General features: G+C 42.7%; 1 protein-coding gene across 3 annotated transcripts in view; it reads right to left on the minus strand.

The window, feature by feature from the left end:
- Positions 1–605: 605 nt before the first annotated feature.
- Positions 606–15,423, minus strand: part of EMCN (endomucin) — a 40,942-nt gene continuing 26,124 nt past the window's right edge. For 2 of the 3 annotated variants that reach the window (XM_082237083.1, XM_082237084.1), the window contains exons 8-14: positions 13,935–13,985; positions 12,956–13,051; positions 9,894–9,918; positions 6,344–6,405; positions 2,575–2,653; positions 1,954–2,030; positions 606–892 (exon numbers count right to left, since the gene is read on the minus strand). In XM_082237083.1, the coding sequence (XP_082093209.1) occupies positions 2,003–2,030; positions 2,575–2,653; positions 6,344–6,405; positions 9,894–9,918; positions 12,956–13,051; positions 13,935–13,985 (341 nt within the window). In that variant the 3' untranslated portion in view covers positions 606–892; positions 1,954–2,002. The remainder of the gene's footprint in view (positions 893–1,953; positions 2,031–2,574; positions 2,654–6,343; positions 6,406–9,893; positions 9,919–12,955; positions 13,052–13,934; positions 13,986–15,423) is intronic. The other variant, XM_082237085.1, reaches the window with a different exon arrangement.

The raw sequence follows: 15,423 nt of genomic DNA on the forward strand, positions 1-15,423 counted from the left end.
GTTCAAGTAAAGCAGGGGGGAATTCTCCCCTGCAAACACACACTCCGTATGTCGTACTCTGCCCCAGATCACACAGCTTTCTGAATAATAATAATAATAATAATAATAATAATAATAATAATAATAATTTGGATTTGATACCCCGCTTTATCACTACCTGAAGGAGTCTCAAAGTGGCTAACATTCTCCTTTCCCTTCCTCCCCCACAACAAGCACTCTGTGAGGTGAGTGGGGCTGAGAGACTTCAAAGAAGTGTGACTGGCCCAAGGTCACCCAGCAGCTGCATGTGGAGGAGCGGAGACGCGAACCCGGTTCACCAGATTACGAGTCTACCGCTCTTAACCACTACACCACACTGACTCTCATCCAACCACTAGGAGCAGAGTTTTCTGGGGGCACGGGGAACTGCAAAGGGAAGGGAGTGGTTGGAAAGCTCCATTTCACAAACTCCTTCCTTTTATGGATGGAAAGTTAGGACACCAGTGTGCAGTTCTGCCTACACAAAACCCTCCATGTGGTATGTCTATTTTTGAAAAACTGGAAGTACAAGAAAATGTATTAACTCCCCCCCCCTTTACAGGCAGAACATTTTTTATATATACAGAATTTGACATTAGTATTATAAAATGTGAACATTTCAGTGCTTTTACATACAGGGAAATCAATAAATATTTACTATACACCAGTTAACAGAGCCACTATAAAAAATATAAAAACAGCAGGCATATAAGAGGGGAAAGTGGCAATTTGTAGATAAAACTATTATGAAGTAAGTGTGCACATTCTGTCTGTAGATGTGGAGACGCCATGAATCCACCTTGCTCCATTGGAATGTCCGCTTTGGTGAGTGACTCCTTCCAGGAGGAATTCATGAAACAGGATGTCTTCACACCTGAAACATGGCAATGTTACACAGGGTTATTTATTCCAGAAAAATTATTCTGGGTCCATAAAAGGAAGGTCAGCTAGGCTGCTTTTAGGGTGCTAAAACAAAATGAGCCCTGTTGTATCAAGCTGCAGTTCTAAAGCTCAAATTCTTAGATGGAGTTGGTTCATTTGCAGATATGGGCAGTACTTTGGAAAGATGTAAATTCCCACCACTCTATCTTATCTTAACATCTCTAGGACAAGTGAATGTAGAAGCCAAGTCCTTCCTAACCACAACCTAAGAACCAGTTGAGACATTACCTACACTAGGCACATCCAACTCCCAAGAGACTGCAATCTACTCCCAGTATAAAAATACTGGATGATTGAACAGGTGATTGAAGACTGCCCATTTGATGCAATGGAGGAACAAAGTGCAGGGGGCGGGGCTTTCAATCCATTGTTTTTCTCTTCCACCAATTGATAGAGATCCCGTGATCGACCAAGATCGACCGTGATCATCCGGGGATCGACCTGTCAATCGTGGTTGATTGGTTGGAGATCCCTAACCTACACCATGATAAACTGTATTCTGGTGACAAGTTTTCTACCTCCTGGTTGTACTGCAAAAAATTCATTGCATAAGTTGGGTGGGTCATCACACTTTGAATTCCTCCACCTGTGATTCACACCCATGCCATTGCCAGTGGGAGTGAAGAAACTCATTGTTTGATGGTCTCAGCTAAGTATTCTGCTTCATGATACAGCTGGGAGGTGCCATGTTACCTTTATGCAGTGTCTGAGGCCCAAGTTCAATTCTTCCCAGCTTCTACCTAAAACTTCCATAAACAACCTTCCATTTTCTCTCTCCAGGGCTTGTAAACCCCAATGCGCCAAAGCTCCAAACGGCACCATATCCACTTTGCCATTGTAGTTCAGGAACCCATAGCACAATTTGCTCCAAACCCTTTGAAGGTTTATCTAAGAAAAGGGATCTCTGCCTTTCCCAATGAAAAACATTTGATTAGCACTAAAAAAAAAGAAGTATCAAGGCCATGTTTAGCAAATGGAAGGTCCTGAACATACCCGTTTGTTGCCAAGGTGTGAAGAAGACGAATCATTCTGCTGCCGAGTTCTATTCTTCCCTTGAGAACCCTGATCGCCTAAGAAATAGGAAGTGCATGTCAGTTAATTGGGCACAAAGGCGTAATCACACCAGAGTTTGCTATATTAGCCATTGGCCATTGCAGTCAGTGGAGGAGAGCCACAGAAATGAGAGCTATCCAGAGAAATGTGGCCCACATATTAATCTAGTATGTCTGCATTGCATCTAGATGCATAATTAGAAATGAGTTCAGCTACTCATTGTAGTTCTAATAAAAGGGAGGGGCGAAGGTTAATCTTTTCCCAAGTATAGGTAGCTCAGAGATATGTTTTGGACTACAACTCCTATCATCATTTATAGTTTGTGATGCTAGCTGGGGCTGATGGGAGTTGTAGTCCAGTGCATCTGGAGGTCTCACCACATTGGCTTCCCCTGATGTAGCTCTACACACACACACACACACACATTCTACCACCACAGTAAGTGTCTTCTGGAAGTAACTTAAGCTCAACCTTCATGGCATCAATTTAGACCAATTTTTTAAGCACACAGTCAAATGCATGGACCTTGCCTGAAATCTTGTAACCAATGGGAGTACTCACATTGGTTTGAAGGGCTCCAAAGGTAATGACATGCCTAAAGGCAAGTCATATGAGGAAAGATTCAAGAAACTGGACATTCCTGGCCCAGAAGGAAAATAAATGTTAATGGGGAGTAGATATATATTGGAGATGTAAAGCATAGTACGAAATCTTACTAAACTATATTAGGTGAAAACCAAATCTGCTTAGCACCATCAGCATACAGAATGCCAGAGGCTACAGATCATGAGCAGGAAAGTGTTATTGTGCTAACATCTTGCTTGTAGACCCATCTGGTTGGCCATAGTGAAAACAGAATGCTGGCCTAGATAGGCCTTTGGTCTGATCCAGCGGGGTGCTTATTATGCTTACAAAGGCATTGCGCTGTCTCTTGAATCACAGTTAAGGAATTCAGGCCCTGCACAGATATTGGTAACATCACTGGTGTAGTAACAAGGTTTTATGGAGCTTTCTGGCAGGGCTCTTAATGCAGACCTGCAAGAGTTCTCACCATCCCCCAGATCAAGAAAAAAAGAGAGAGGATGGGTTGTGCTTTGGTTCAGGGGACAGTGCACAGTTAATTCACTGTCTTGAATATAAAACAGGTACTAGATGTGCCACCACTCAAAGATGACTGATGGGGTCAATAGCCTATGTTATCTTTTGCCAAAAATAGGGATGGGCAAATCTGTAATTTTTCTCTTCATTTCTAATACCTCTAATCTGAAGTTCAGTTCGCCACATTACCATGTCAGTTAGTGATTTTTTTTAAGTTATCACGAAAATTCACCATAATTTTTATGCTAATTTCTCCTAATATGCAATTTTGCCTAATATATTTTGCAAAGCAATTTCTCCTAACATTTGTGTGTTCTATTTTCAAAAATACATGCATGTTGTTGTGCTTATTTACCCATGTATATTACTTGGTGGGAGAATAGCACTGCCAAATTCAGAGAAGTGCGAATTTCAAAGCACGGTTGTGTTCTGGTTCATGCTTTGCTTGGAAAATGTGGATGTAAAGATCACCTTTGCATGAGAACTGAATCGAATTTCATTCGCATCCCAAGTCAAGCAGCAACTGTGTGAACCAGAGCAGAGATAACCCATAACCATGGTTAAGTTTTCTTAAACCATGGTTATGTGTTAAATCTACACTTCAACACAGAACTAAGCGGTACCTTTTGGGCAGTTGCCCATCTTTCTGTGCATTTCCTGCTGTTATTGAACTGCTTTGACCTGGGTTGTGTACAGATCTCAAAAAATTAGCCTTGCTCCTTTAGAAGACACAGATAAAGGTGACTGTGATTACACAGATGAAAAAGGAACATCCAAGGAGGATTTAGAGGGGGAAGAACCTTTACTTTCAAGCCCTTTTCCTGGAAAAAAACCCCTCCCCTGAACATTCTATAAGACCTAAAAGGCAAGAGTGGATTTTATACTTATGGAAATGTGTGTGAGCTGAAAAGGTATTAAACTTCTGAAAATTCAGCTGCAAAGTGTATTAAATATGAATCAAATTAGCTGGAGTGTGAGAGGGAAGCGGGGAAAAATAATGTTTCTCGAGTGGTTATGACTCAGTTCTCTTCCAAATATAGTATGCACACAACATTGTTCAGTAACGAGTTTATCAAGCTTTTGCTCTGCAAAAAGAGGACTCAGAGCCAAGGTGGAAGATTCAGAAGCTCCCAGAGGCATTAGAAGCTCATTCCCAATTTCCTAAAAAAATAAAGAATCTGTCAGTGTGATTCTCCTGTTGCTGCAAGTTAGACATCACCAAGGCTAAGAGGAATACTTTGATAACTCTATAGTAGTGTTTTTTGAACTGCGTTCTACTGAGTCCTAGAATTTTGGGAAGGCTTTATTAGGGATTTTTCAGTGGGATAATCAATCCTAGGGTCTGGTCTGAAGGAACCATCTTGCTGGAGCTTAGGTGTAGGTCTGGTCAGTGCAGGGATGAGTGAGTCCCTGAGAACCACAGGTATACTGTCTTGTAGTGGTTGGACACAGAGGAATGGTAGGAGGAACCAGCTGGGGAACCCCCAAGGGAAGGAGGCTCAGAGTCTGGGGAGTGCTGGTGGGACAACAAAGAGAAGAAGAAGAAGAAGAGTTTGGATTTGATATCCCGCCTTTCACTCCCTTTAAGGAGTCTCAAAGCGGCTAAGATTCTCCTTTCCCTTCCTCCCCCACAACAAACACTCTGTGAGGTGAGTGGGGCTGAGAGACTTCAGAGAAGTGTGACTAGCCCAAGGTCACCCAGCAGCTGCATGTGGAGGAGCGGAGACGCGAACCCGGTTCCCCAGATTACGAGACTACCACTCTTAACCACTACACCACACTGGCTCTCGAGGTGAGAAGACTCGGAGCAGGTGTTGGAAGCTGAGGAGGCAACAGGGCTTAGTGAGCTGGGAAAGTCTGTCACAGAAAGAGATCCTGAATCAGAGGCAGAAGCTGAAGCAGGAGGATGGGAGGAGAGAGGCCAAAAGGCAGAGATGAATCAGGCTGGTGAAGAGTCACAGGTGTCTCCCCTTCCCCCTTGTCTCCCAGAACCAGGAGTGCCATGAAAAGGGTGGAGGAGAGATGGGCGATGCACAGACACAGTCTTTGATTGCTTGGGAAAAAATCCTAGCAAGGAAGCTGTGAGGAGACAGGGACCTTCAGTCTTAGCAACTGCTTCATGGGGGCAAGACCTACTGAATATGAGTTGCTGTGCTCATGAGGCCTAACACTTCTGTTTATAAAGAGTGAACTCCAAATTGCGTGGCATGATTTACTGCTGGCTAACTCCTGTTATATACCTACTTGAGTTCTGTAATGGAAGGAAGGAGCAGGGCTGACCCAAGATATTTTGTCGCCTAGGAGAAGGGCAAGATGGAGCCGCCTCCCACAGCATCCACCCACCTGAGGCAGCAGACTCACTCTGCCTCATGGTAGGGCCAGCCGTAGAGGGGAGGGATTGTAACGGTAAGTAAATAGAGAAAAGTATGACTGCTCTTCCCCTGTATTGGGGAGCCTCAGAGGTGTGCTGGGCATGTTGAGGATGTGCTGTGGGCATTGTTAGAGGGGCTGAGCTTCAGGTTTTTTGAGTTGGGCTCCAAACCTCTGGCCCCATTCTGTAGCTTTTGAGAAACTTACTGGGTGAGACTCTATTCACCCAGCGGAGGCACTTATACACATAATTTAGAATATGCAAATTTAATGCAAATTTGTGTCACATGGGTCTCTGCCCTGAGTGCCACAGGGGTACACTCTTTTCATGCCTAGGCCAACTATGACGTCTAATAATAATAATAATAATAATAATAATACTTTATTATTTGTACCCCGCCCATCTGGCTGGGTTTCCCCAGCCACTCTGGGCGGCTTCCATAGAAACCAAAAAAACACTAAAATATCATACATTAAAAACTTCCCTGAACAGAAATAGAAATGGTAATAGAAATGGTAATAGAAAAAAAGATGTTTCCTTTAAACTTAACCATTTTTAAAGAAACCCACCCTTTACTTCTTGCTAGTTCCCAGTACAGTGGTACCTCAGGTTAAGAACTTAATTCTTTCTGGAGGTCTGTTCTTAACCTGAAACTGTTCTTAACCTGAGGTACCACTTTAGCTAATGGGGCCTCCTGCCGCCGCCGCACGATTTCTGTTCTCATCCTGAAGCAAAGTTCTTAACCCGAGGTACTATTTCTGTGTTAGCGGAGTCTGTAACCTAAAGTGTCTGTAACCTGAAGCATCTGTAACCCAAGGTACTGTACCACTGTATAGGTAGTGATGAGCAATCATGACTTACCATTTTCTGGAGAAGCTGTCTTCACAGAAATAAGCTTCACATTCTCTTTATCCGATGGGGCTCTGTTGGGAGATGTTGAAGGTGTTTGGAGACATTTAAATCATGAGGGGGGGGGGAAAGTACATTTCTAGAAGAGGATTCAATTTAGCCGATCCAAGCAGTACATAAATACTGTATTTAAATAAATAAGTAAATGGATGACTGTGGTCAAGTTATTCCAATACAGGAATGGCCAGGACTGTCTTACCAACTGAAGTTGGTAAAAGAAACTCCTGGCCACTGAGGACACCTGCACCTTCTGGGACAGAGCTGGATGTTGCATCGAATAATAGTTATCTCACACTTTCAGTGTATTTTTCCTTATCAGAAAAAAATTATGAATTTTCTTGGGGGGGAGGGAGGGAGGGATAGATTTGTTGCTCAAGAGCATGAAATCAACATTAGTTGTGCAACCTTAATCTGCCAATCTACGGTTGAATACTGCCCCCAAATAGCAAGAGTCCGGAAGCACCCCTTGTGAAGGAAACAGGTCCTGTATCAATGCGTTTTCAAGGTGAATACTCTCTAAGTTACTGTAAGCAGCAATTGCATTCTCTGAACCAGATAGGGACAGTAGAATTTTGGAAAAACCAACTCTGTCTGAAAGAATAGCCAAACGGACTAAATTCATAATACTATTTGGCAAATGCTGTTTGAAAAAGATCTTCCAGCGGTAACAGTGAGCTGAAAAAAGTTGTCAAGAATTTTATTGTAGTTAGAGAGTATAGCTTGGTATTTGGGTCAGCAGCAGAGGAATGTGCCAAACCTCTCCAGGAAGTCCACCTGAATCAGCAAATAAAGGACTTAATAAAGAAAAAGGCAACTTCTTCCTGCACATAATTGATTTCTAAAAAAACAATATAAACAAGGATGGACAAGGTATGGGCCATTTGAGAACTGGGAACAGTCACTGCTGCTACAGAATTTAGGTGTGTATTGGTGATAGTAAGCTACCTGGGACTCTTTCTGCTAAATACATTTACAACACGAAAGTCATTCAAATTATAAGAAAGGGGATTTTGTGTGTTCAGACCCAGAGACCTCCCCCTAGTTTTGGTTTTTGGCAGAATTTAGGTCACAGCTTTATTGATTACAGAAGGTGAGTGGTTGCATAGCTTGACTAGCTCCCTACACTCTTGCAGGCAGCGCTGACCCAGGGCACCAGCATAGGTCAACCAAGGGTGAACACCTGGGTAGGCGAAAAGCCAGGAACAGACTATGTTCACCACCCAGATGCCCCCCTGGACTCAGGCACGGGCACAGCCCCCTCTTGCGGATTGATTAAACCAGTTGAGTCCCTGGATTCCTTTAATGAAATACCCTTCACAAAGGGATGGCAAGACTGTTATCCCATCCCTATCACCTGAGCCAGTGCCTATCCACAACCTTACAAGTTGTGACGATTTGCTATGTGGCAGGTGAAACCCAAATGGCAACTGCCAATCAGCCAAATGGGGAAAATTTCTACCGTGCCCCTGTCCTAACGACAGATGACACACAACGGCATAGCAAGGTCAGTCGCAAAATGCCCTAAAATTAGGGTGAGGTGGGCTGGTATTCCGAATGCACGAGCCAAAAGAGGAAGCTCTTGGGTATATATGCATGGGTATATATAGGTCCCTTGATCCGTTTAGACTGCACCTCATTGGCCAGACTGAACCCAACATCGAGGGATCTACCAACTGGGTGTTGTGGCTGACCAATCTTACCCACCCACAACACAGGTGGTCAGTCTCCAGGTCTCACTGCAACACGTGCCCTCTTTTAGGGAGGACACGACTTGTATTAATGTGAGGAAGGACTTCCTGGCAGAATAAACAGCAAAGGCATGTCTGTTAGGGCAAATGAGACACACTCCCAATAACTTCAATATGCCCTTCTGTCTGCCCTCTTACTTACTCCCATTCCAAGGAGTGGTCCTGAGGCTGCTGTAGCAGACTGTGAGGGTGGTGCTCACATGACCTTCTGGCAGCAGAGTTACTGCTGCTTACTGGGAGGGAGAAAGGGAGGGTGGGAAGGGTGAGGTGGTGGAGAGGTCCTGGCTGTCAACTTCCTTCTCCTTAGCCTTCTAGAACTCAACAGGGAGGAAGATTCACACTGATCAACAGGGGTCAAAGTGAGAACAAGCTGGCACTATCTGTTGTTGGAAGTGAGAGCTGGACCATAAAGAAGACTGACCGCCGAAGAATTGATGGTTTTGAATTATGGTGCTAGAAGAGACTCTTGAGAGTCCCATGGACTGCAAGAAGATAAAACCTATCCATTCTTAAGGAAATCAGCCCTGAGCGCTCACTGGAAGGACAGATCGTGAAGCTGAGGCTCCAATACTTTGGCCACCTCATGAGAAGAGAAGACTCCCTGGAAAAGACCCTGATGTTGGGAAAGATGGAGGGCACAAGGAGAAGGGGATGACAGAGGACGAGATGGTTGGACAGTGTTCTTGAAGCTACCAGCATGAGTTTGACCAAACTGTGGGAGGCAGTGGAAGACAGGAGTGCCTGGCGTGCTCTGGTCCATGGGGTCATGAAGAGTCGGACACGACTAAATGATTAAACAACAACAAATCTGTTGTTGGCCCTGGCGCCACCTACTGTCGGCCTCCTTGTCTTCTGCCCCACCAATCCCAACTGGGACTGGCTACCACAGGGTATATAGTGTGTTCAGCAGTGGGACTGAATAGCACTGAAAGTGGTAGAAGTTTTCAAGCAGAGGCTTAATAACCTTTTAAAAGGCTATTGAGGGATTCTGTAGCAGCCAATTTTCTGCATTTGCAGTTGACCATCCTAACTCCATGATTCCATGAAGCAGTTATGGAAGAAAGATGTTGCCTGGCTCTGTGTTGTCAGGGGAGTGATAGAAATCAATCTTCCCAGCTGCCCTCATTCTGAAGTTTTATCTCCCAAACAAGCCCACACTGGTTATTACAGAGGCTGATAGCTACTGAATAGAGGAGGCAGGCTGATAAAGCTGCATGAATCTGTGCAGACATCAGGTGTGTTTTGTTCTCACACAGTGACAAATATGAAGAGGCAATGCACACAGATCAAGAAGGACCGTGTCAGAGTGTATTTTTGTGAACGGACTTCTGCAAATCTCTCGTCTCTCTCTCTCATTTATGGGAATGACCCTGACCATGTACTGTAGAGATGTCAAGACCTTCTTGATAAGTCCGGATGTGTATCTCAAAAGAAACTGTCAGAAAGCCAGTGCCACAGTGGGGTTCTTCTGAATTTGAAGAACATGCACGCCTGGGTTGCAGGGACAGGAATTGCAAGATAGCTGAACTAGTGGCAGAATGGCCTAGTTATTTTCAAAACCTGGACCATTATAGCAGAGGTAGCCAACGCGAGGCTACGACTCTCATCATGCTGGCTGGGGCTGATGGGTGTGGGGAGCCCCACAGCATCTGGAGGGTACCATCCTGGCTCTCGCTGCCTTCAAGGGACTGCTTCCATAAGGCACCTTTATATTAACATAGGGTGGGAGGAAAGGAAAAAGGAAAACAACTTACTGTTCAGTTCCATTTTCTTGTCTCTCTGAAAGGAGAAGGAAATTCACATGATACGGATATCCCAACGCTAATTGTCAGGGAGTAAGATTCCTACCTAGTCTTCTCCATCACATGTAACTCTTTCACATGCCAGGATTTTCTCTTTCTTGCATATCAGAATAATCATGCAATGTGAGCTTTCACTGAATTTGGCAATAAGGAATGATTTACTTGCTAGGGTTATACAGTTGTAACCCATTTCTGGAGCAATAAGAATGGGAGCCTAACTACCGTCTCTTTTATGAGTACGGATGGGTAAATATGTGAATTACAGTTTCTCACAATCCCTCAGGTTTCAAATCTTCAGTTCTCTACCTTTCCATATTAGTTAACAAATGTGATTTGTAAAAGCCCTCATGAAAATAGATAAACATTTTTGTGAAAACAACTTCTTCTTCTTCTTCTTCTTCTTCTTCTTCTTCTTCTTCTTCTTCTTCTTCTTCTTCTTCTTCTTCTTCTTCTTCTTCTATTTATTACCGGCCTTCAGCAGTAAGCCCCAGAGTGGGTTAAAACAAATCAAAGTTCAGAATAAAAGTAGTTACACCCTTATTTTCTGTTTTCTGGTATGTACTTTTGCCTAATATACATATTAGTTGCAAAGTATATTTACCTAATACTTATAGTGCATTTTTGTATGTTATCTTCCCTAATCTATGCATGTTGTCACACACTTTACCCTAACATATGTATTGTTGTACACATTACTTGGCAGGAGAACTGCATCGCAAAATTCTGAGAAGTGTAAATTTTGAAGGCTGGCTCTGTTTTGGTTTGCATATTGTTTCAGAAAGTGTGAATTAGGCAGAAACGTCTTTAAATGTGAACTGAATTAAATCCCCCATTCCCCCTTGCAACTGAATATATATATATATATATATATATATATATATATATATATATATATATATGTTTTGGTGTCTTCGGGTGTCTTCCCGTGTAAGAGTCGGGGTGTCTGTGCGACGTTTCGACGAGGTCTCACTCGTCATCTTCAGGCTGGTGCTTTCGGCTTCTTGTTACTGGAACAGAGCAGAATCTGGTGTTTGAGTTCCTATAAATACTGTTGAGGGGTGTGGTGTATAGCTTCCAACGTTCTGGGCAGAGAGGAAGTTCCTAGATTAGTGTGCCTTTTCTTCTTTTGTTCCTTAATTACTTGAGGGATATCTTGGGTGATTTCATGAGTGATATTCTGAATACCACTGGGTGGGTCATTAAGTGTAGATTAGTTGCTAAAGCTTTCGTGTCTTGACCTCTTGAGCTTGTGAAGAGTTTTTCTGAGAAGATGGCTGTGCTGCATTTAGTTGTGCTCTGGCTTGGCTACGTGTATAGGGGCGAGCTGTGGTTTTGTGCCTTGTGCCAGCCAGATCTGTGTAGGGATTGCAGGGGGGTGCAGCATTCGGAGGTGCCACTATAGTTTGGCTACTGGATGGAGTCTGTAATATGTCTGTGGAGAGGGTCTGGGTTTGGGTCTGGTGTGGTTGATTGGTGACGGCGTTCTGTGTGCCTCTGGTTCTGGTGTCGGTTTTTGTGGGGAGGGCTAATTTCCAGATGTCTGGCAGGCGGGACGTGTCGTCACGCTTGTTCATGTTGTGAGGGTGTTTCTCTATCTCGATGGCTTCCATGATTATTCTCTTGTGGTGATGTTCCATGTTAAAGAGCAATTTGGAATCTGCAAAATTAATTTCGTGTCCTGTTTCTTTCATGTGTTGGAAAAGAGAGGAAGTTTTTTCTTCTTTTTTGACGGCATTCTTGTGTTCTGCGATACGTGCATTTATTCGTCTGTTTGTTTGTCCAATGTACGTGGCTGGGCAGACTTTGCAGGGTATTTCATAGACCCGTCACCAATCAACCACACCAGACCCAAACCCAGACCCTCTCCACAGACATATTACAGACTCCATCCAGTAGCCAAACTATAGTGGCACCTCCGAATGCTGCACCCCCCTGCAATCCCTACACAGATCTGGCTGGCACAAGGCACAAAACCACAGCTCGCCCCTATACACGTAGCCAAGCCAGAGCACAACTAAATGCAGCACAGCCATCTTCTCAGAAAAACTCTTCACAAGCTCAAGAGGTCAAGACACGAAAGCTTTAGCAACTAATCTACACTTAATGACCCACCCAGTGGTATTCAGAATATCACTCATGAAATCACCCAAGATATCCCTCAAGTAATTAAGGAACAAAAGAAGAAAAGGCACACTAATCTAGGAACTTCCTCTCTGCCCAGAACGTTGGAGGCTATACACCACACCCCTCAACAGTATTTATAGGAACTCAAACACCAGATTCTGCTCTGTTCCAGTAACAAGAAGCCGAAAGCACCAGCCTGAAGATGACGAGTGAGACCTCGTCGAAACGTCGCACAGACACCCCGACTCTTACACGGGAAGACACCCGAAGACACCAAAACCTGCATTCCTATACCCGTGAAAATCTACGAAAGCATATATATATATATATATATATATGTGTGTGTGTGTGTATGTATAATCTTTATTACCGTCCAACGACCCATAACATAGATACAGAATAAAATACAAACTCATATAGACAACCCCCCAGGGAAGGGAGACCAAAGCGTTATTTGTTTAGTCATGGGTATGTTGATCTGCAACTTAATATTGCTGTGAATAGAGCTGATGTTTGGGATTCTAGCTACCTTCTGCAGTACAGCTACCCTCTGCAATCAGTCATTACTCTGCAAAGACTGAGCATGCTCAGTCTTCATTGGACTCGTTTCCTGTTCTTCTGCAAACCGTGGGGTGTCCAAAATCCTGCTGACAGCTCTCTCTTGTGGCAAGGAGGCTGGTTGATGATGCGTAGGCTGGATAAGCAAGAACTCAATGCGACATGTTGAACATCACGATTACAAATCACAAAAAATCCCAATCAGTTCAAAAATATTCTAACAAATATGCTGCAGCTGAAATTACAACGGGAAATATAATTCAAACCCGTTTTATATATTTTTCAAAAAAAATAATATTTATTTATTTTTTGGTTAAAAGTTGAATAGATACCTGGAGTTGTCTTCGAGCACATTCTGTACAAAGTCACCAGAAGGAATACGGAAAGGGATATGACTATCAAGGCAATGATGACCGGCAAAATAATGGCTGCATGCAATGGAGAAAAACTGTTTTAATTCATACATGCCGACATCTTAGATTCTTTTTTAAAAGAAAAAACACGCAAAAACATGTTCCGCCCTGACCACTTTCTACACAGTGCCTGCAGTGGAAATTCTTACCTAATTTCCCAGCTTCCCTATTTTCCAGTGCAACCACTGGGTGGCAGGCTTACAGCCATTATGAAAGACCATAACCTGACTTCCTCCCCTGTTCCAAAGGCCTCTGCAGTAAACAGCAATATCCTTGCTGCGAGGCCTGAGTCCATATATACCCTTCCTTGACAGGCCTAAAGGTGTATAACACTTTCCCTAGGGGAATGAAGGGTGAGATTTCAAAAAAGTGTCAGCAGCAACTGCAGTAAAATTCCAATTTGTGTGTGCGCATTGCATTGTGTGTGCATGTTATGTTATGTTGTTATGCTATGTTATGTTGTTATGCTATGTTATGTTTGTGTGTGTGTGTATGTATGTGGGTTCCTTTGTCCGGGACTGAACTGCTGCCTTTGATAGGAGGCAAATGCCACACGTTGTTTTACTGATGATTTGTTAATTATTCTCTATGATTTCTGTTGTATTTGTGATGTTATCGGACAGACATATCCCCCCTGTTCATGCTCTCTGTAAGAATGACCTGATCCAGGGTTATCACTTGCATGATACTGAGGCTTTGACCTCCATCCTCAAGAATAATTTCAGGGCTCAGAGGGTGAAAGGCGATGTCAGTTCTGCTCTCATTATAGCCTGTCACTCTTGCAGGTAGGTAGACAGCTTTCTGTAATTAGGTTCACTGTCCATAAAGGACCAAAGTTAAGTTGCTGACAAATTTATTTCGGCAGCTGCCTTGAAACCACCACACTCAGTGTACTTACTGGTATAAGAGGGGTGATCCTGTTTTTCGGAGTGTGCATTTTCAGTGTTGCCTACGAGAAAGAAAAATAGTGATTAAAGTAAAAGATTCACTTGCATGGTTTCTGCTTTTTAAAAAATAATTCAGCTAGCAGCAGCAGCTGAAATAATAATAATAATAATAATAATAATAATAATAATAATAATAATAATAATAATTTATTTATACCCCGCCCATCTGGCTGGGTTTCCCCAGCTACTCTGGGCGGCTTCCAACCAAACACTAAAATACAATAATATATTAATCATTAAAAGCTTCCCTAAACAAGGCTGCCTTTAGATGAACACAACTGCAGCCTTCTTATCTCCCTGCATCCCACTGCTGTCCAGTTCCAAGTCACCAGTAGACTTAAGAGCAATTATTATGATACTATTCTGACAAGAGAAGCTGCTTTGGTTCCGCCTCTCTCCCTTCTCATTTTCCCAGTGTCAGTTCTCCACATATCCACAGTAGTTTGCGATTTACTTATTTTTGGAAAATTCACCAGCATTTTAATAACAAATTTCTCCCCAAAGACGCCTTTTTGTACGCAGTTTTGCTCAGTGCTATTTTTTTAAGAAAAGGAAGTGCCATAACTCGTCATAAACACCTCCCTTCTTATCTTAGAATGAGTTCTGGCTGAAAAAAGCCCTGGTTTTGCTTAATGTACACATTTCTGCAAATCTGTTTCCCCATTTTTGCATGTTATTTTCACTAATATATGGGTCTGCACATTTTACCCTAAAGTATACATATACTGCTTGAGCGATGAACTTCCTTGAAAAATTTGAAGAAGGATGGCTGTACTTCAGTTCATGTGTTGTTTTAAAAAGAGCAAATCAGGTAGATGTGGTTTTAAATATGAACTGAATCAAATTTCTTTTCCATCCCAAGCTAGGAACGATCTATAACTCAAATATTAGCCCAGTCCACTTGGATATAACCCAATTTCACTCCCCTGATTCTATTTTGTGTGCTTAGAATTTAAGCCAACTAAATATAATTTGCTTCCAAGAGATTTAGACTGAATTAAATCCAAGTACCTCAACTTCACAGATCTCTCCCCCCTCTCTCTCTCACACACACGCCAATAGTATATGGTTTATTTAATGCTTTTCAGGGATTTAGTTATAGCCCTCTTCATTGACATTGCTGGTCTCATTAAAACTAGATTACATTTTTTGCTGATCCAGGTTCAACCTTATTGAATTAACCAAAATCTTATGCTGGTCAGCAGTTTTCTGCCTCCCTACTATGTGATATTATTTATTTGAAAAATAATCTGGCATCCATTATTATGTTTTCTTGAATTTTCATACACACTTAAGAAACCTACATTCTAGGTGATGTTATTGTCTTAAAAATGCATCTGTTTTACTTTCTTTCTTGAGTAATAGCATTTCTCAGTCCACACTAACCTTTACCTTATTATCTGAATCCTAGGTGATTTTTTTAAAAAATAAAAAGCCCAC

Source organism: Podarcis vaucheri (genome assembly GCF_965113315.1).
Source record: "Podarcis vaucheri genome assembly, chromosome: 9".
Classification (NCBI taxonomy): Eukaryota; Metazoa; Chordata; class Lepidosauria; order Squamata; family Lacertidae; genus Podarcis; species Podarcis vaucheri.